At 47.5% G+C, this 22,364-nt stretch overlaps 1 protein-coding gene across 1 annotated transcript in view; it reads right to left on the bottom strand.

Annotated features, from left to right (window-relative positions):
• Positions 1 to 4,415: 4,415 nt before the first annotated feature.
• The window catches only part of C8B (complement C8 beta chain), a 44,102-nt gene continuing 26,153 nt past the window's right edge, over positions 4,416 to 22,364 (bottom strand). The window contains exons 8-13 of the mRNA XM_046027598.1: positions 22,024 to 22,264; positions 19,884 to 20,012; positions 17,082 to 17,245; positions 9,246 to 9,399; positions 6,929 to 6,997; positions 4,416 to 4,731 (exon numbers count right to left, since the gene is read on the bottom strand). Coding sequence (XP_045883554.1) covers positions 4,580 to 4,731; positions 6,929 to 6,997; positions 9,246 to 9,399; positions 17,082 to 17,245; positions 19,884 to 20,012; positions 22,024 to 22,264 — 909 coding nt within the window. The 3' untranslated portion in view covers positions 4,416 to 4,579. The remainder of the gene's footprint in view (positions 4,732 to 6,928; positions 6,998 to 9,245; positions 9,400 to 17,081; positions 17,246 to 19,883; positions 20,013 to 22,023; positions 22,265 to 22,364) is intronic.

Below are 22,364 nucleotides of genomic sequence, written 5' to 3'. Positions count from 1 at the left end.
TTCCCTTAATAACCCAGAGCTTGGGCTAAAAGCCTTCCATGTCCTTTATGAAGACATCTCCTAGGAGCTAAGCTATTTTATGTCTTTTTTGTTCTCATGGTTATAGCGGGTTTAGCACTGAAATGTTTTTAAAGTAGTCTTAAATGACTTTTCAAAACAAACCGGCAAACAAACCAACAAACCACTGTTCTTGTTGATGTTTTGAGAGTCCCCAGAAACAACGTCGGTGAATCAGCTTTGGTGTGCTCCCCAAACCCAGGAGGTAGCTACTGTAACCATCCCCCTCTTACAGATGGAGAAATAAAGGCACAGATGGGTACGATGCTTGCATAAAGCCACAAAGCTAACAAGCCACAAAGCCAGACAACGTCGCAAACACAGGCCACGTGGTCCCAAAGCACCTGCTCCTAAGAACCCGCCACTTGGCTTCTCTTCATCCAGGTTTCCAGGTCAGCCCAGGAGGCTGCGATGTTCCTTGGATGGCTCAGTAAACCCTACATTTCTGATTACCTCAGCAAGGAATCTGGCCTGCCATTCAAGAAAGAGAACTCCAAGAGGAAAACGCTGTACAAAAAATTCTGATTTCCTGGCGGCGGCATTCAGTAAAGAGGGAATCTCCAAGGCTTACGGTGTACTATTCCAGGGGCTGCGTTCTGAGGTGGGCATTCCAGGTTTTGAGTGAACCAGCAGATGAAAAAAGAAGGTGGAAGCAGAATGCCAGAAGACAACATTTGAGGGGGGACGGGGTTCTTCTTTGTTCCTTTCCTACCTCTGCCACAGACTGGGCTGGCCCTTAATCCTCTGGAGCCTTGCTGTGGGCATCCATTTGTAAACCTGCTTCTCAGTTTCCCCCACCAATGGTTGCAGAGTTTCCTGCTCTCTTCCTCTGTAATATTTCCCTGAGGAATTCTGGTGGTCCCTAGGGGGTTCCCCAACACTCCTCCCCAAGTACCATCCACCCCCACCTGACACTGGTTGTTTTTCTCTCTCTTTCCTTTCACTCTTGTTCGTTATGCTGCCCACAAAGCTGGCTGAAGGTGCCTCCCCCAGCCCCTGCTATGGGCGTTGCCCCTCTTACTCAGGGTTGCTGTACCCCAGATTTCATGGCGCTACCATCATGTGCCACTAATTCACTCGAGTTTCTCACTAGCCTGCAAAGGTTCTGCCCTTAGCCCTCTCACGCTCCTTTTTGTTAGGTCACGAATTCATGCAAAAATTATTTGCTGTTGCTCACTGTGCCAAACAGGACGCTGGGTTCTCGAGACATAAAAGTGCAGTAGACACGAGCCCTCCTCCAGGACATGATACGTGAGAAGGAAGAGGAGATGGTAAATGAGTAAATTATAACACAATGTCCTCAGAGACCAGAGACGCTGGCAAGTAGACATAATGTCATTAAGGACATCTTCAATCTGTAAAACAAAATATTTCTCCATTAAAACACTAATCAGAAGGTCCCCAGGGAGACCTGGCTGGCGTCCCAAGGGCTTTCTGCTGCAGGCCCACACTTTTCCTGAGAGCTTTTCAAATCAGCGCCTGGGAACAGGCCAAAGTTCTCTTCTTTAAAACAAAGATGGCATTTTCCTCTGGATTCTGTGCCAGCAGGGGCCGTTTCCTCCCGCCTTGGCAACCCACCTTGATGTGCACAGTGAGCCCATTCGCAGTAAGGACCGTGTTTCCCCATGGAGCTTTCTCCACGAGTCACCCCATGACTGTATGAACATCTCTCCCCCGTCCTATTCAGATAAAGAACTGAGCTCATTTCGGTTAAAAGACTCCATAGACCGAGCTCGCTACTCGGCAGCTGTTAGTATTATTACTACTGTTAAAATCATTATAATAATTATTATTCCTGCGGAGGTTATGTGATTAGCCCAAGGTCACACAGGGAGGAAGCAGAGAGGGAAATACCCCCTCCCCTCCCATCAAGCACATGGTGGAGCCCATGGCATTTCAGAGATTTACGCTCTTAGGTGCAAAACCTTCCCTCGTCCAGGTATCTCATAGCGCATTCGAGCCTGCAGGACCGTTGCCAAAGTACCCTGCCTGGACTGCACCCCACGGACCCCGCAGTCCCCTCCCAGGCACGCCAGTGCGAGCTACGGTCGCCGAGATGTGCCAAAACCCCAGCCTGCGTTTATCCTGCTTAATTCTTTTTTTTTTTTAAAGATTTTTATTTATTTATTTGACAGAGAGAGATCACAAGTAGGCAGAGAGGCAGGCAGAGAGAGTGAGAGGGAAGCAGGCTCCCTGCCGAGCAGAGAGCCCGATGCGGGACTCGATCCCAGGACCCTGAGATCATGACCTGAGCCGAAGGCAGCAGCTTAAACCACTGAGCCACCCAGGCGCCCCTATCCTGCTTAATTCTTAACGCCGTGTTTCAGCCTCCTCCTAAATGGGTTTGTTTGCAAAAAGAGCCACGAGGGGAAGTTCAGCCCACAAATAAGAATATAATTATTACACAGTTTAGCAGTACCTGGGCCTCACCTGGGTATTCACCGGGGCTCTGAAACTCAATTGTTTCTCCTTCAAGACCGTATTTAATAGGATAAACAATTTCTGCTAAATGCAATAAACGTGAACCTGGGCTGTCATCTCCATAATCAACTTAAATTTCCCATTAGAAGCGGTGGCTGTGATTGAGATTCGGAATTTAATTTGGCGGAGCTGGCTTCGACGTGCCCGTGCAGGCTTCCTGGGAGCCTCGCATCAACCCAAGACAGAACCACTCTTCCCCGTCTCTGGGGAACCTTAAAAGAAGATAGATGATAACTCAAGAAAATTATACGGCTTCGGTATAATGAAAGAGATAAAACATTATTGGATTAGCCTGTTGAAATAACAGCAGACGGCAAAGCAATAATATCAGGGCAAACAAGGGCCCCTTGGCCCCGCGGCTCAGTGGGAGGGCCAAGGGACGCATGAGGGCAGCCTGAGAACAAGCTCGCTTGCTGCCCCAACCCCCCACCGTCCCAATCGGCTCCTTCCCCGGGTGGTTCTGTTGTCTCCATCCCAGATGGCTGGGCGGGCCACACTGGCAGGTGGCGGTGACCCGTGCCATGGCGTGGTGGACTGTGAAGGTCTCAGGCCCCAGCACCTAGCCCAGAGGCAAACGGAAGCTGATGATGCGGCGGAGAACAAATTGGTTGAAAATGAACAAAATTAACCAGTTCACCTCAACCACTCCCCCCTCCCCCAAACTGAAATCAGTTTGATTTCAACAAATTCACACAAAGTTCTGCAACCAGATGGGGAGCATCCAAGAGCAAACAAATCCGATGGGCTGTTTCGAGGTGATGGTATGAATGAGAGCCCTAAAGCCTAAAGGGTCACTCAACTATCACTCAAAATATTTTGGATTTTAGTAACCAAAGATCAACTAACTGCCCTCTTTTTCTCCCTCCTCAAGCAGCCCCCTCACCCAGGTGGGATTTGGACAAAAGCAGGAGTGGGCAAAGTGGAACGTACAGAGGTAGGGGAGGGTCCGCATTGCACATTGGCCTGGAGCCATCAAGTTGAACTTCACCTTGGTATGTTTCCTCTTCCAGCCACTACATCTTCCTTTCCTCTTTCCTCCTTCACTCTCCCCTCCCTTCCACCTTCCCTCCTTCTGTCTCTCATTCAGTGATTAATTTCCCTTGCTCTTTTCTCCAGCTCAGGACCTTCCCTGGGCACCTACTCATGTCACAGTAATTCAGCTCTGCTCCAGAACTCCTGCTCCTGACATGCATAACCTTGCCTTTCCTTTGCTCAGCATCAAAGGGAGCGGAGGAACCAGGATCCACTGTCCTCAGGACACAGTGGGTAGAGGCTGTCAATACCACACACACACACACACACACACACCATGTTCTTCTACATTTTAGTTCCTAAAAAATTCTTCGTCAGTAAATGCCCAGCTACCAAGGGGAAGACAACACGACAGTAAAAGTCTAACCCTCTGGAGCCCAAGCGCCCAGTCCACAGCCCAGCTCGCCACTTCCTAACCACGTAGCCCCAGACTAGCCATGTAACTGCTCTAAACCCCAGGTCCTGAGGCTGTTGGATGGGCCTGATATGCATTGGCCTTGTACGGCTGTCATGAGGCTGGAATGAATGAACATGCTGAGCCCCATTGCGGACGTCGTCCTCATTCAATACACATTCACCTCCATTGTCACTGAATGAGTCCATGGAGTCCTTAAGGGAGGAACAATTTCATATCTAGTCACTGATTCATTACTGGGCACCTACTTTACGCCAATTGCTGCTAGATGGAAGGACTTCCATGCAAACAGCTCCTAACACAGTTCCTGGCTGGTAGTGCATGTGAGTGGAACAAAAGTAGACAGATGAGCAAAGGGAGCATGACCGAGATTCTTACGCCCTTAAGGAACCTGTAGTTCATGGTTAACTCACTCTTGGTTCAATCCATGTACATCTTGCAAATAACATCTTTATTTCAACACCCCTGAATGGCATCACCCTCTATCCTTGGGCTGGCCCTGGTGGGAGCTGGTAGGAGGTAACTGGGTCTGAGTTCCTAAGGGCTCAGAGCTCTTGCAGGGGGCAGCCCATGGTAGGAAGAAGCACTTCTTCCTTAACATTTAAGTGTTTCTGAAGCATGGCCCACGCAGGGGTTGCCTCCATTTTGAGGAGGTGGATTGTTGCACTGCCTTTGTCTTGTTTTATGTCCTCCAGAACATGGAGACCAGTCTGACCAGCAATTCCACCTCCCGTCAATGGGGACATCTAGAAGAAAGAAGGTCGGTGAACACTGATTAGCCCTTGTTACACCTGGTGCCGTATGGGGTGGGGGGGTATTATAAGCCAAAAGGCTTTGGGAGTCTGCTCTCAAATCGTCCCTCCAGTGAGCTGTCTTTCTTGCACACCATGGTACTTGCCACACTCCCTTCTGCCACGGGGCCTTTACAGATGTTGTTTCCCTGGTCCAGAATACTCTTTCCTCCTCTATTCATCTGGTCAATCGCATTCAGCCTTCAGATCTCAGGTAGAGTGTTGTTTCTGCAGGGAAACTGCCCTGACCTATAACTCCCCACCAGTTCTTCGTATTTTAAGCTCTTGCCGGCCATTTTATAGCAGTTAAAACTAAAACTTTAAATGTGTTTCTGGGACAATTCAAATGAGGTAGGTTTTTTTTTTGGTTTTTTTTTTTTTTTTTTTTGCTGAACAGTAGTCTTGAAAGATGGGATCTCTACCTGATTTGCTCACCACTGAACCCTCACACCTATGCTGGCACATAGGAGGCCTTGGTAAATGTCTGTTGCATGACTGGCTCTCAGCTTAGTCACTTTTTAGTGACAGGATGCTGGGATGTTTGCTTCTTGTCAATGTATAAACTAGGAGCTCTGTGATTGGTGAGCATCGTGTGTTATATGAAGTAATAACAGACACGGCACTCTCCCCTTCCCGATATTTGCCTTCCCCTTGAGGACTTTTTCAGTTGTTGATGATACTGACAAGTAACTGATTCTCTCCACCACAATATATCAGGTGTCTGGCGGAGTCTCTGATGGGCAGTTATCATTCCCCATGCATTGCTTAGTATTTCTGGGCCTGCCCACTCATGAAATGAGAAGGTTCCAGTAGGACAGGTCCAGGGTCTGCTCCAAACAGGAGAAATCCCTGTGGTTGTGCACTACCTGCTGGGGGCATAGCACTGTGCGGGGCCCGGTTGCAATGTGCTGACGGGGGATGGGGTGGGTAAGAACAATCCTAGCATTTCACTGGGGAGAATAGTGCAGGCAGGCGTCAAGAGCAAAGGCTGTGGCAGGCACACTGGACCTGAACCTGTGGTCTTGCTCTTACAGTGTGACCACTGGGCAAGTTCATTAGTGACCCACAAAGCACCTCAGTTTCTTCATCCATAAAATGGGGATATCAATAGTACCTACTTTGTGATGTTATGGTGAGGACCAAAGGATCTAATGTATGTCAAATCTGAAGTGACACGGTTCGTTTTGCTCTAAAACAAACTAACCAAAAATTATTTTGCCCTTACAATGTATTAGGCATCATCCCAAGGGTTTTATATAGGTTTCAGGTGAAACTCAAGACAGCTCTATTAGGTAGTTAATTCCATCACCCCCATTTTACACATGTGGAAACTGAGGCACCAAGCAGTCACATAAGTTGCTCAAGGTCACAGTTACTGAATGACAGACGTGAAACTTGAACCCACACTGAGTCTGAGCACTCAGCAAGGTGCCCGATACATAGTAGTACATTGTTTTTACTAGATGTATCATTTCCTTTTTTAATGGTATCATCAAAAAGAAAAGGAAGGGAAGGGAAGGAGGAGTCAGGGCTGGGAGCATGTAGAGAACTCAGATAATACATTGGCCGAAGAATTTGAGAGCTGGAAAGGATCTTGATGATATCCTAGTCTTTTGTTTGATAATTCAGCCCCTATCACTAAGCAGCAACTATGCTGGGCCACAGGGACACAGAGATAAATGGAACATGATCTCTGCTTATACACAGAGGGGAGGCAGACAGACACAGTCCAAAATATAATATGCTAAGAGCTATAATAGGCATATGTTTAAAGTGCTATTGGAGTGCATGGGAGGAATTAACTAAATTTTACTCAGGGTTGGAGGGTTAGAACTTCTACAAAAAAGGAGCACTGGGCTGGATTTTGAGGGCTGAATAGGAGTTCAGTTAAAAAAAAAAAAAAAAAGAAGGTAAGCATTCCAGAACGATTCAAAGAAATAACTTGGAAATGCCATGCATTGATAGCCCTATGACACAAAGCACTTTTAGGTATGAAAACGATGAATTATAAAATCAGGAGCCAGGATGGACCTCAAATTTCATAGTACCCAGCTCCCAACCTGACATCCCCAGTGCTCTTTATGCCCTTTTGAATTATCCCCTGGAATCCCCTAGATTTCCCTTTTTTGACCAGTTCTCAAAGATTGCTTACCTTTCTCATGGGTGACCTCGCAGGCTGTGCCATGGACTCCGATAGGACAGATGCACTCACAGCGTGATTCTGGAAAGACAATGCAGAGAGGACGTGGCTCCCACCGCGTGAAACAGAACTCCTGCGTTCAACCCTGCTCGTGTCAGTGCTGACACTGAGACTAGACTAAAACAGAAACATTCGGTCGAATGGTTTCAGAGAAGGTTCAGGGCCAAGAATACCTCCTCCTTCCTTCAAAGGGCCTTTTGCTCAAGAAGGGTGTTCATTACCATCATGAGGAATCACACAGCGTTCCTGAGGAAAATTACTCTGAGCAGACCTTTGACTCAGCCTTGTAAGTTTCCAGTGCTAGAAGCTACATTACAGGTCACTGGTCATTGGTGCTCAATTTCACCCCAGGCATTTAATTGTCCAGCCTCTGCTTCAACACTCCTAGTGATAGGGAACTCATCCTCCTTAGAAATCTCATCCTAGGGGCGCCTGGGTCGCTCAGTGGGTGGAGCCCCTGCCTTCGGCTCAGGTCATGATCCCAGGGTCCTGGGATTGAGCCCCACATCTGACTCTCTGCTCAGCAGGGAGCCTGCTTGCTCCCCTCTCTCTGCCTGCCTCTCTGCCTACTTGTGATCTCTGTCTGTCAAATAAATGAATAAAATCTTAAAAAAAAAAAAAAAGAAATCTCATCCTACCTTTGGCCAATTCTGACCCTTTGGAAGTTATTCCGTATGCTAACCTGTAACTTGTCGCCTGGGTGTTACTCTCATCTGGATCACACAGAATCCCTTCACAGGATCATCCTAAGTCAGGCCCAGGAGCACCCCAGTCTCTGGCTTCATAGTCTCCCTCACACCAGTGTACATCCTCAGGTGGGTTCCAATTTCTAGGTCCAAATTTCACACAAAGGCACGGGGATTTCAGCAACTCTAGATCAAGACCTTAAGCTGATGGGCTGACCCCACTCCCCCACTTGGGGGTCCCCATTCTGATGGCAGAACTTCCCAATCTTAGGCTCTTACTTATCTCTGCTTTGCTCCCATCCACCCTGTCTGAGAAGCTAGACACTGACTCCTCAGTCTGTTAGAAGTGAGTCTTCTCCTGTGTCCCCTTTGTTGAGCTGACTCTGTCCTAACTCCAGGCGGCTCCCCCGCTGGGTGGGGATCTGCTGTACCCAGTTGCTCTGGATACCTTATTTTGGCTTCCTGCTGGACTGGACCTTTCCTCAGCCATCACCGCAGGAGCATAAAATCCCTCGCCTCAGCCAACTGCAAATTTGCTCTGCCCATTGCAATGGCCCCAGATATGACCCTTAAAGTTAGGAATCAAGTTCAAGTGGCCCATTCTTGCTGTCACTCTCCCTACCCCCCCACCCCCCAATCTCCTCACCATGTGTAGGTCAGGACGTGCAGAGCCCAGGGCCTTTTCTTTGGCCAAGAAAACTGCCCCAAGCCCATCCCCACCCCTTCGTTGTAGATGGCACCTTCTCAGCCTGGCCCTTCCATTTTATGCTGCTGGAACTTAAAAATTCAGGTGGCTGGAGGAGCATGACCTAGTTGCCTATTTTGACTTCTTGGGAGATAGACTGACCCTTGTTCTAATGCTCGGTATACTTCAGTGTAACTCTTTGCTCAGGTCTAGCCCTCCCACTAGTTTGTAAGCTCGTGAAGTCATGGATCCTGTGGGCTAGTGAATTCAGCTGTAGATCGGCTTCTCGGCCCCGACTCCACAGGGCAAACACCTGGCAGGCTTTTTCAAAGGCCAATCCCAGTGATTCACTTTAAGTGTTCAGGTTGAGGCCCAGGATTCTCTGCTGCAGCTGGGGCTGAGACTGCCTTAGAGGGACATTGTGCTCTCCACCCAGGAACTGCACCTGAGCCCAGGGGGCCCCTTGGTCCCATCCCACCTCATTGTGCTCCAGGGAGGTGGGGACATGGGCAGGTGTGAGTCCTAGCCGGGCTGCAGATTAGAACTACCTGGAGAAGCCTTACCCATCCTGACCAGGGGCCTTCTCGAGACTCATATGATCCACGTGGGGGCCTGAACGTCAGTAGCTCTGCAGGTCTCGGGGAGTTCTAGTGCCTGATCAGGGTGGAGAAGCTCAGTAAAAGAGGCTCCAAATGCCTGGGGGGCTATTTTTTTCCCCTCTGAGAAAATGAAGAGGGCTTTATGACAGTCCTTGGGGCCTCTAAAGAGGGCTAGGGATTGACCTAGAACTCTTCTTGAGATACCCTGGAGGGTATGCGGATTTGATGTGTTCTGGTCTCGGCACAGACCCTTCCAGATGATATAATCCACAGGGACGCCAGGTGTGGGGAAATGGTACCTTTCAGGACAGGGACTCCGTTCCCTTGGCAGGGAGCACAGCGGCAAGGGCTGACTTCCTTCTGGAACTCCTCCAGCGCCTGCTTCATGTTCTGCTTTATTGTGCTGGAGAAGGCAAAGTCTGTGGCCGTCACCAGTTCATACAGAGGCTCTGTCTGGGGAGCAGAAAGGCAGGCATTTCATCAGATAGAAGGCAGAAGCAAGGTTCCCCAGGAATGAGCAAGGAGTTGGTGCCTGGAGACAAGTGGATTCATCTGGCACTAGATGGATGCCCCAGTGTGTAGACGGATGTCCCGTCCCGCCACATAGCCACCAATAAACTCCTTCAAGTTCAGGTCAACTCTTACCGAATACCTCCCAAGTGCCAAGCATTAAGCGTAAGTAGTGAGTAAGATGAAATCCACAGGAATCCCCAGAGAGAGAGAGATAGTAACAAGTGCTTACAGCACAGCAGTTACAGGGCTGAGTGCAAACTTGGAATGTGGGGGGAGGAGCAGGCAGTTCATCTGTCTTCGGTGGGGAAGAGGAGGTGATTTTCAAGACACTCTTTGAAACTATTATAGCTTTGTCCCAACATCGCCTCCCCCACCAAAACTGGCAAAACCATTCACGTTGTGCAAGAGCCACCATCATGAAGCCTTTCCCTGAGCTCCAGAGTTCACGGAACACCTTCCCATCATGAAGTGCTCAGCATACAACCCAGTGTTCAACTGATACAAATTCTATTTCTTTGCTCCTTTGCAGTCATTCATTTTTTTAATGAGTTGAAATTTCCCTTTTTCCTTCTTGAAGGAAATCTTCCTTGTTCCTTCCTTAGAAGATAAGCTGCTGGAGATCAGGGCTCTATACTCTCAGCTCTGTATCTCTGGGGTCCAGCCCCAAGGGTTGTGAGAACAGCTAATAAAAGTGGGTGGGCGAGGCACCTGGGTGGCTCAGTTGGTTAAGTGTCTGCCTTTGGCTCAGGTCATGAACCCAGGGTCCTGGGATTGAGTCCTGCATTGGACTCCTGCCTGCTCATGTGTGTTCTCTCTCTCCCAAATCAATAAATAAAATCTTAAAAAAAAAAAAAAAGTGGATGGGCCAACGAATGGGGGATGGGAGGCCTCACCAGGGCAACAGCAGCTGGCCAGGAGGAGAGGGGGTGGACAGCAGTGACCTAGACGCAGAGAGAGCACCGCTGGTCTCCCGTGGGCATGGCAGTGTTTTCACAAGTGGAAGCCACAGATAAGGGTGGTGGTGCCGACGAGCTAGGAAAAGTCTGAGGCAAAGTGCAAAGAAGTAGTTAAAAATGTTACGGAGCCTCTTGCCCCTAGTTTAAGCTCCAGGGCCAGGTTCCTCTCCAGATTTCGTTTGTGATCCTGCCCTAATCCAGCACTGGAGAGTTTAGGGTCTGTCTAAATGCAGGCAATCATGCCTAATAGAAGCCTCCAGTGGGAAGAAAATTGCTTCCATTTCTTAATGCATCTGATGCTGACCTTCGCTCCAGTGGGCAAAGCAAGGCCCCTTGGTGGTCCCATTGTCTCACCGTTTTGTGGTCAATGAATTGATCCAGAGGCGATTTGCGGAACAGTCCAGCCTGCTGGCCACACGTGGGGGAGGGATGGGAGGAAGTGGGGAGTTTGCTGTTCACCAGTGTGAGCTCCTGCGACAATCTGCATTCACTGCCTGAGCACCGTGAAAGGCTGCCTTTAACCCCCCAGGCATTCTCCTACGAGCACTGAGATTGGCTCCAGGAGAGAGAGCAAGTCAGAGGCAGAACCTGAATAAACCTCCGACATGTACTGCGCGCCAGCAGCTGGGGCTGGGGGTTGACGTGATCTGATTTCGTCCTCATGAGGTAGCAATGGTTAGCGCTGCTTTCAGATGAGGCTACGTGACTTGAACAATGTCATTGACAGGAATCTGAACAAAAGCTTTTGTTTTTCTTACTAGTTCATGATAATTATTGACATAAATGGCTTGATTATTCCTATTTCTGGTTTCTGGGCCAGTGTCCTCCAAAGTTTGCAGACTGCAGCAGCGACTCCTGGATTCCACACCTCCCTTTTGTTCTACCATAGTAAGGCGTACTTGTCCCTTCTTTCATTCTCTAGCCCTACCCTTCCCATCTTTCTTTCTCTCTCTTTTCTCTTCTTCCTCTCTCTCTCCTTCTTTCTCCCCCAAATACACAGTCTTACCTCTTCACATTGACCATCGGGTCCTAAGCACACTTGCCCTTGTGAAAATTTTATTTATCATATTGTAGCAAAGGGATGGTGCTCCCTATTTATTAAATTTCACACGGTTCCCTATAATAGACCCTGGTAATCACCATTCTTCTCTTTCTTTATTTTATTTATTGATTGATAGAGAGCAAGAGAGGGAGAGCCAGGGGGCAAGGGGCAGAGGGAGAGGGAGAGAGAGAAAGAATCTTCAAGTAGACTCCACGCCCAGCAAGGAGCCCGATGTAGGGCTGGATCTCATGGTTCTGAGATCATGACCTGAGTCAAAATCAAGAGTCAGACGCTTAACTGACTGAGCCACCCAGGGGCCCCAGGTGATCACCATTCTTAATGATAACACTTAATTATTGTATTGGCAGCAGTTATTAGGTGCTTAACTAAATACATACATGATCTAACTTAATCTTTACAACAATCCCATGAGGAAGGTGGTCTTCTGTAGCCCCATTTTACAGAGGAAAAGGCTGAGGCACAACAAAGTTAAACAGATAGACCAGAGTCACATAGTCAGTAAGTGGCAGAAAAGGATTCGAACTGTTAGCATTGTGGTTTGTATCCTTTCAGTGTATATTTTTGGATAAATGGGCAGGTATTTACAACAGGTTGGTGGCATAAGAAAAGTGCAGTTGTGTTTTCCACTTACCTCACTTATTATCCTATTATGAGCATTTTCCCATGCCGTGCAATATTCTTTGATAAAATGATTTTTTTTAGGGCCTCTTAGAACCCTGTTGTACAGATGAATTACAAGGTATCCATCCCTTCTCTTGTTACTAGGTTTTTGTTCCATTTTTTTTCCTTTTCTTTTGCTACTATGAATAACATAAAAGAAGGTATCTTTTTATATATACATTTTTGCCAACTTTTAAAATGATGCCTTTAGTTGATCATTGCATTTGAGGTTATTGGATCAAAAGCTATAAACATTTCTAATATTTTGGATATGTATGGTTACATTCTTTGCCTAAACCTAAAGAAGTATCAACTTCTATTCTCATCTCATTTTATAAAAGTGTCCATCTCATCACTCTCATTGACATCGAGTATTATAGATTTTTAATCATTGTCAGTTTGATGGGTAAAACATGTTGTTAGTTTGATTTTCATTTTTTTATTCCTAGAAAAGTGAAACATTTTGCCTATATATTCACCATCATAGTTCTGAAAGTTGTCTATTTCCTTTGAGATGTCTTTTTTTTTTAAAGATTTTATTTATTTATTTGACAGACAGAGCTCACAAGTAGGCAGAGAAGCAGGCAGAGAGAGAGGAGGAAGCAGGCTCCCTGCTGAGCAGACAACCTGATGCAGGGCTCAATCCCAGGACCCTGGGATCATGACCTGAGCCGAAGGCAGAGGCTTTAACCCACTGAGCCACCCAGGCGCCCCCTTTGAGATGTCTTTCTTACAAATTGTATCACTCCTTGTACATTGAGGATTTCACTTGTGGTAAAATTATTTTGTTGGTGTGTTATCTGTCATTTACTTATACTCATGGTTTCCTTATTTGAAATTCACAATTTATTTTGGGGGTGAGATCCAGCAGCCCAAGTGTGACATTTTCTTATCAGGCAAGGTGACCACAACATCTGTATTTTAAACCTTTTCTCGGTCAGAATCATTTGCCTTTCGAGAATCTTTAAGTATGGTGCTTTAGATAATCATATCATTAGAAAGGTGTGATTATCACTGTTTACCAGCTGATCAGCTGGTTTTCTTTCTGGGTACCTAGCAGGACTATGATCCCCTGACCTCCTGAAGGGCAGGTTTGCAACATGACCTGTTTTGAGCAGTGGCGAGTGAAAAGAGGGAGGGTCTTTTCCAGGGTGAAGGTTTTAAGACAGAGTGAGATGGCATTTTCCCTTCCTTACCACTGCTGCGGTGATCTTGGGAGCACATGACCACATAAAGCCTCCATCACCTGGGTCCCCAAGGAGCACTGCCTATAACCCCCTCCTTAATATGCTTTGGGCATGTTGTGTGATTGAGAAATAAAGTATTGATGTACTAAGCCACTAAGATTTGGAACTTCTTGTTTTCACTGCAGCATAACCAAGTCCTTCCTAACCTCTACATGAGCATCACTCACAACTATATCATTTCCTTCTACCCTGGGCAATGCCCGAGTTCTGTACAATGGCTTCTCCATCAGCCTGGATCTTAGACAACAACTCAGCCGCCCTGACTACTGATAGAAATGTACATGGATGGTAGAGTGGGTGACTAGGGCTGCCGGTCAAATAAAAAATGTCCAGCTAAATTTGAATTTTAGATAAACAACAAATATTTGTATAATACAAGGATGTCCCACGAAATATTTGGAGGATGTTTTTAGTAAAAAGTTACCCATTATTTGTCTGAAACTCAAATTTAACTGGACATCCTGCCTCTTCACTTGCCAAATCTGTCAACTCTTCACTTTCTTATCATGCCGCTTTCTCAGGAAGAAGCCCTTGGGTTTTTGATGTCTCCTTCTGTACTCTCTTTCCATCATATTTCTTTTACGTCATTGCTTTCATCTCTTGGTCTTTGCTTCCACGTAAGAACGTTTTTACCGTGTTCTACATCACTGCCTCCATTTTCTGCCGTGTCCATTCTGTTCTTTACAGTTTCTTTTTTTTTAATATTTTTTAAAGATTTTATTTATTTATTTGACAGAGAGAGAGATCACAAGGAGGCAGAGAGGCAGGCAGAGAGAGAGGAGGAAGCAGGCTCCCCGCGGAGCAGAGAGCCCGATGCGGGGCTCGATGCGGGGCTTGATGCAGGGCTCGATCCCAGGACCCTGAGATCATGACCTGAGCCGAAGGCAGCGGCTTAATCCACTGAGCCACCCAGGCACCCCTCTTCTTTACAGTTTCTAATGTAGACTTTCATCTGCCACTGTGCCTGGGGCTTCCTACAGTCAGCCGCTTCCTTTCTCATCTCATGAGGGCTCAACAGCTCAGCTTCCATTTTTGACTTCCTTAGTTCTTCATTTTCTTAAATCTTCTTATAACCACAAAGCAAAGGCATTCTAAAATATTCTAAAATTGACTTCTGTTTTCCCATTTTTTGATGGAGGCTCTTCCTCTACGTCTTGAACATAATTTCAACCTTTGGTGTTCGGGAATCTCTTTATGTGTCACTGCTTTTTTTTTTTTTTTTTTTTTTTAGCTCTTTGAGCAAAGAGCCATTTCTCTGAAGATGGATTTTACCAGTAAACAGTGGGAATGGGCTCCTCCGTGTTTTTCTTCCCCGTCCACCCGGCTCCTACAGGAATCGTGTTTCGGGTCTTGATCTTTCAAGCATGGTTTATGGCTGTAAGCTCCGGCCAACACTCTTGTGTCTAGGAATTGCTGACCCAGTGGCCTCTGCTGTCCTGGAAAGTAATCGCTGCTCCACCTGGTGAGCCGAACTCCGCAGAGAATTATGGTGGGGATAATGTGAAGACGTCTGCAGTTTTCTCTTGCCAGAAAGAGTGTGTTCAAGAGCGGGATGCCCAGAATGTACGTTTCCAACTCAGGTCCAGGACTTACAAAGGAAGGTTTTAAGAGCCTCCAGTCATCTCTCCTCTCTAGCTCCTGAACACATGTGAGTCTTTCATCTACCTCTCCGGCCGCCCACACAGCCCTGCCCAGCACTGCACTGATAGTGGCTGTGATACTTTCCATTGTATCACACACAGGCTGGGACGCCACCAGCCTTCCATAGAGCGCGGCACCTCTGAGGGTAATGTGTAGGTCTGACTGAGGTGTTTAGCATGCTGACCCGACCTACCTCTCTTCCTCTCTCCCTCTCTCTCTCCCCTCTGCCCCCAACCCCATAATCACATCACATGCTTGACACCTGACGTTCCCAATGCCCAGTCTGGCACACCCAACCTATTTAGGTGGATAACCAAAGAAAACTCCATTAATTCTCAGTTTCAGGAAAAAGATGCAGGTCAAATATAAGTGACATGTAAAGCCCCGGGATCTACTTTTTCCTTGAACTCTGTTCACTCCCATGTCCATCTGTGATACCAAGCAATGTCACCACACCCTCAGCCAATCCCAGATTTCTCTCGAGCTGCCTACAACCTATGGCTGGCTTTATCCTCCTTGGTGCTTGTTAGCGGCTATACCCTAAGTGTCACTACTGAGCACATAGCAGAGGAGAGGATCTGAATGGCAGACTTCTTGTTCTGCAGAAACTATACACTCGACATACAAGTAAAGACACTGTGGGAAGCTGCCAGGGTTGGGAACTACAGACCTTCCTGTCAGGAACTCCAGTCCCTCATCACCCCTCCTTGGTGGCAAGACTAAACCTCTAGGAGCAACGCGGGGCAGGAGGGTGATGGATGCCAGACAGCCAATGACTGTACAGACAACAGCAAGAAGAGCTTGGCCAAGGACAGAACGTGGACCTTGTGCAGAAGTCCCTATAGGCAAGGACCCACAACTGCTGATGTGTACGACAGTCTTGTTGGAGCAAATGTCTTCTTAGTTTAAGGCTGCAAAACTTCTCCTGTGTGGGTGACAGGTGGTTGGGATCATTCGTTGTTATTCCCCAGACCCACAGGAAAGTCTGGAGGGGAGGGAAGAAGTCAAAGTGTCGGGTCCAGACCTCACGGAGGCTTTCCAACAGCCACAGAGAGACGCAACCTCTGTGACCTTGAATTTCATCCACCACAAAATGGAAATCAGCGTATGCAATCCGCAGAGGCATGAGGATTTGATGAGATAATGCTCCTAAAGCCCCTGGCAGAGTGTCATGGATGTATTTGGTGCTTGAAACGTCAGCGATCACCGTGAGGTGCCACCCCGTCCTGTAAGACGGCCGTGCCTGGATGTGCCCTACAGCTTGGCACGTGCCACAGGCTTCGTCCTCACAGCTTCCGGTGTTCTCCTCCAGTGTCTTAATTCCTGTCACATCATAGGAACTTAACAACTATTTGTTGGTTGAATGAATGAAAGCTAAAATAAAGAAATAATGGAAAGGGCAGTTCTCTGCTGAAATGGAAACCCTATCAATTTCAGAGGGCTAGAATTAGAAGCCGATGGTGAGTTTCCGTTAGCAACTTGGGTGGCCTGAGTGGGAGGGACTCAAGGGTCTCAAGATGGTGCTGAACAGTATATTGTTACCGGTTCAATCCAGATGGATTATCCACTCTAATGTGTGTGCCTCGAGATTAGGGCACGGGTCTTATTGAGCTCTGTATCCCAAGCCCTGGCCATTTTTTTTTTTAAGATTTTATTTATTTATCAGAGAGAGATCACAAGTAGGCAGAGAGGCAGGCAGAGAGAGTGAGAGGGAAGCAGGCTCCCTTCAGAGCAGAGAGCCTGACGTGGGACTCGATCCCAGGACCCTGAGATCATGACCTGAGCCGAAGGCAGCAGCTTAAACCACTGAGCCACCCAGGCGCCCCCCTGGCCATTTTTTTTTTAAAGACTTTATTTATTTATTTGTCAGAGAGAAAGAGAGAGAGAGAGAGAGAACGAGAGAACAAGCAGGGGGGAGCAGCAGGGAGAGGGAGAAGCAGACTCCCTGCTGAGCAGGGAACCCAATGTGGGGCTCGATCCAGGACCCTGGGATTATGACCTGAGCTGAAGACAGATGCTTAACCGACTGAGCCACCCAGGCGTCCCCAGCTGTACCTTCATTTTGATGACCTCTGGGTTGTACTGCACCGCGTCTCCCCACTCCTGCATCAGCTCTGCTGTCGGGATCTCCTTGTAGGCCAGAGTGGTGATGTGCTCACTGGCCCCTCCTCGCACAAGGACCACCAAGTCTTCTACCATGGTGTTTCTCTTGTTTCTCTCTGGAATAGACACAAAGACCTGGCAAGTCAAGGGACCCACTTCAGCACCGTGGAATTTACTGCCACCCAATCAGTTACCTAATTACCACAATATTTATTAAGCTCATCCCGCAGGTGCCAGTGGACAAGGTATCTTCCTACCAGTGGAGGAAGTCATGGCGCAAGGGGCAAGAGGCAGCTCTCTCAATCTTTTGGACCTAAGTTGGGGGCAGGACAAGGAAAGGACATCTATGAATGTCACTGAGTCTATGGAAGATAGAGAGCTGATGGACAGATAAATATATACACACGTATATAAATATATATACATTCATATGGATAGATGAGTTATAGATAGGTACATAGGTCGACAGAGAGAAGAGTGAGTGATCATTCATGTGTCAGCCTGTAATCTAATTATTATACACGTATTAACTCACTTACTTGCAGATAAGAAATTTTAGGCATTAAGGGTGAAAAGGTTTATCCAGGTAATGCTGCAGAGCTCTAGCTATAGTGTTTCTGTGTATGGGATAACAGAGGCGGGAACATTTGTAAAGGCTGGGCTTCATATGTGATAGATACTCACTAAAGAGTGTCTACTAGGAAATGGTTATTATTTTGACTTCTCATGGAGTTTCCCAGAAATCCCTCAAGCATATCATTCAATCTTTGCATTCTCATCTGTCCATAGACCCAATGCCAAAAGAGGTGGTGTCAAGAGACCATTCAGCCCTGAGCCTGCCACTCCTGAGGACCATGGACAGGGAGTCTTGCATGCTGCTGACAGGGGTGCACAGTGGAACAAGCGTTGCAGAAAACAGTTTTGCTGGAACTAGTCCAGAAAAAAATACGCAGTCTACAACCCAACAATCCCACTCGCAGTACATGCCCTGGGAAACCCTTGCATGTGTGTACCAGACAGCTGCGGAAGAAAGTTCAAAGCCCCAGTGACTGTACTTGTTTGAAACAGGAAGCCACCCAAATCCAACAGTGGCATGGACAAAGTGTAGTATTCATACAATAAAATACTATGCAGCAACGGAGATTAACTATTATACACAAAAACATGACGATGAATGGGAAAAAAAAAAAGACGACCAACACCCAGAACTGAAAAGATCACATCCCATCCATATAAAGTTCAAAAACAAGCAACAGGGGTGTCTGGGTGGCTCAGTTCGTTAAGCATCTGTCTTGGGCTCAGGTCATGATCCCAGGATCCTGGGATCAAGTCCCGCACCAGGTTCCCTGCTCCACAGGGAGTCTGCTTCTCCCTCTCCCTCTGCTGCTTCTTTTGCTCGTGCTCTCTCTCTCTCTGTCTGTCAAATAAATAAAATCTTTAAAACAAAATAAAACCAAAACAAGCAACACTAAGCTGTACTGGTCAGGGGTACATATGGTGGTAAAACTATTAAGAGGAAGGATGTGTTTAACACAGAAGTGAGGATGGTGTTTTCACTGAAAGGGAGGAGCAGCTGTGTTGGCAAGGGTTCCAGGGTCCTGGGCAATGTTCCATCAAGGGACCCATGCAGGGTGGTAGGGGGGAAGGGGGTTACTTTACAAGCCTTCTTAATTCTTTAATTTTTTTTTCAAGATTTTAGTTTCAAGTCATCTCTCTACCCAATGTGGGGCTCGAACAAGCCCAAGAACAAGAGGGGCATGGCCCACTGACCGAGACAGCAGGGCGCCCCATAAGTCTTTTTTCAAGAGCACCTGTGTTCTATGCATGCACCTCTGGCCGCACGTCTCTTCCAACCCAGGCCCACCAGAATGACCAAATAAACAGTATCAACCAGAAATCAGTCACCAGTGCAAGCGATTGTCCGAGACCAGCAGTTACATTTTTGTTGTTTTGTTTTGTTTCAGCTGGGGAACTCTTTCTCCACGTTCCATCCCAGGTAGAAGCTCAGTAAGTAGAGCCGGCGGAGGCTTGCTCCTCGGGGTGCGGCAGAGGTCACGGACTAAGTCCTTGCCGATTGGCCTCTCTATCCTACTCCACCTGCTGCACTGATTCCCCAGTTCCCTTGAACAACCTCCAGGTTTCCTGCTCCCGGACACTTGGCGTTACATCCTGGATCCTACGCCAACCCCCAATCTGGTCTCCCCTGCCATGTGGGCTCTGCAACAAGACTTACGTCTTCAGATGCTCTTTTAGTCTCTGTCCCACCGTTGTCTCAGGTAAGGGCTAGCCTCCTCACCCGCTCCCTCACCTCCTCTACCTGGCCGCGACACCCCTGCCTCCAACCTCCAGATAGGCCAACTCTCAGCCTCCCAGAGTCAATTCCCATTGTCATTTTCCTCCTGCCTTAAAAACAACGTTCCTGCTTTATTCCTCCAGCGGCAATCCCAAAGCTCCCTCCCTTAGGAAGCCTGTCCTGATGCTTCAGACCGGGTTTGGTGCTTACTGCCGCCTTGTCATTGTTTCTTTAAGTGTTCTCCTGCTTTGTGTGAGCGCGCTGGGGATAGGAATACGATTTTATTCATTTTTGTATGTCTAGCATATTGTAGGAGCTGAATAAGTTTTTACTGAATGAACTGTTATTTTAATTGAAATGTCTTAGAATATTCGGTGTTTGGCTTAGAGAGTGACTCAGGTTTGGGGATGCGAGGAAGGGAAAGACAATGATCACGGAAGTCACATACCCCTGCCACTTACCTCCTATTTCATTCAGAATACCCTGGCATATGGCCATCGACACACCGAGCTTGACATAGACCGCCTTGAAAGCAGCACCGATTCTAAAACCCATCTGGGCACAGGCTTGGACATCCTTAAGAGAGTAACCTGAAGGAAGCACGAAAAAGGCCATGACCTAGAGTAATTCACCCAGTCCCTTCTCCTGCTGTCCATTCCAAAGGCCTTGCCCTTCCTGGATGTCATGGGGCCCCCATGGACTCAGGTTCAGATAAAAGGGCGGCTAGCTTGGTGACCTCAATGCAGGGAGAGGCTAACATCAGCACGGAGACCTCATGAGAGATGAACAGCAACTTCCCCTCAGGGTGCTCAGAGGCTCTAAGGCTCTTTGCGACTCTCCAAAGAGCAGAAGCGCTCAATCGCTTTCTAAAATTGTGGCTCCTGATAGCAACCCTCTAGGCACTGATTCCATGAATCGAGGTTGCCACCATCTGTCCCCCTTCTGCTCACCCTCTCTTCTTTATGCTTGGCTATAGAAGAGAGAGCTTGCTCATTTATTAATTGAGGTGATGCATTTAAAGTGTCAGTCTAGGGGCACCTGGGTGGCTCAGTGGTTTAAGCTGCTGCCTTCGGCTCGGGTCATGATCTCGGGGTCCTGGGATCGAGTCCCGCATCGGGCTCTCTGCTCAGCAGGGAGCCTGCTTTCCTCTCACTCTCTCTGTCTGCCTCTCTGCCTACTTATGATCTCTCTCTGTCAAATAAATAAATAAAATCTTTAAAAAAAAAAGTGTCAGTCTAGAACCTGGCAAAGAGAAGGGGCCAATTTCTCCTATTTCTTCATTTTTTGGCTCATTTCCCACTTGCTCCTTCCTACTTCTCCACAAGGCATCCTCCCCTCCTGGACTTGCTGAGAACTTGGGTGTGACTTGTCGGCACTTGGAGGCCAGGCAAGAAGAGGAGGACAAGTCTATGCCTGGGCTATTCTAGTGGTGTTAGGGTACATCAGTATTCCCCCAGACACATTCCTTGAAATACAAATGTCTTGATAATATCTATTGTAATTTTTGTACTAGTAAGTATTACAAGAAAAAGTGCTTCTGTGGTCAAGTAAGTGTGATCAATGTTGTATCAGGATCATATTTGCGGAAATATGAAAAGTGCATTGGAAACCAGTGGGATGGAGGACGCTCTCTTTGACCCTTGTGGGACTGGGGCCATGCTGGCTTAAATTTACATATATCATATACCACATGTCCTCCTGCAAGTACAATGGACTTACAACCAAACCCTGGCTCTGCCTGCACTTGTGAACTGTGTAACCCAGGGCAGCTCAGCTGTCAAGTACCATGTTGGAGGAAAGAACATGGGATTGGGAAGCATGAGTCACGCCTTAGGCCTGTCATTGTTCAGAAGTCCTGTAATTATACGTATAGGGAGAAGAGACTTCAGGGGGGCAATGGGAGGTGAATATTAGTTTGGAGCCTAGTGTAATAATCTATGAACTTGCTACTTAAAATGTGGTTTATGGATCCGCAGCACTGACATCATGTCACACTTGTTCGAAATGCAGAATCCTGGGTTTCACCTCAAACTTACTGATGGGACTTGCTAATCGACTAGAAGGAAGGAAATACAGTCAAGGTTGACTCCTAGGTTTTTGGCTTGAGCCACTGGTTGGATGGTGAAACCATTCTGAGATGTGGGTGATTATGGAAGACACAAATTTGGGAAAGAAAAGCAAAAGTAGACTTTTGGGGCATGGTAAGGTGGGGCTGGATATTGGACATCTCAATGGTGACGTCAAGGAGTCATTTGGATGCAAGGTCTTGGGTGCAAGGAAGAGGGCCACGGTGGAAATAGACATGGGGAGGTTTCCACATGTTGGAGACATCTAAAGCCATGAGCTTGGGTGATGCTGTCTAGAGACAGTAGTTATAGAAAAGAGGCCCACCCAGACAGAGGGTTGGGTAGAAGAGGACCCACAGGAACAGGTTATGAAAAAGGGGAGATCTGCTAGTGAAACTAGAGCCAGAGAGGGAGAAGTGAACTAGACGCAGAGTCCGTACCTCTTTTCCCACCAACTAAGAGAAGCCTCTCCCTACCACCTTGCAGAGCTCACATGGGCCGCAACAGGAAAACCTCAGCCCCCGCGGCTGTGTACCTGCTTTCTCCATGGCCTCCTTTTTCATGATGAGTGTGTATTCGTAAATGCCCCCCAGCACAGCCTCTGTGATGTAGTGGGTCCCGAAATCACGGAAGAGATCTCTGTACTCCCCGTAACTATACTCCAGGGGCAGCAGCTTGACTCTCGGAAGGAACTCGTAATGGAGCATGAGGCTTCTGGTTTTCAGCCTGTAACGTGCTACTTCAAGGTCAGAGCGCGCGTGCAGAAATGAGCTTTTCTAAATGAAAGACCGACATGGGAAAACCAGACCTTTAAAATTAGGAATCTGGAACGAGAAGATGAACTTTGCAAATGCCATCCGACGTTCTTGGCCTGGG

Source organism: Meles meles, chromosome 1 (assembly GCF_922984935.1).
Source record: "Meles meles chromosome 1, mMelMel3.1 paternal haplotype, whole genome shotgun sequence".
Lineage (NCBI taxonomy): Eukaryota > Metazoa > Chordata > Mammalia > Carnivora > Mustelidae > Meles > Meles meles.
The sequence above is the reverse complement of the archived record's forward strand: the minus strand, read 5'-3'. Positions and strand labels throughout refer to the sequence as shown.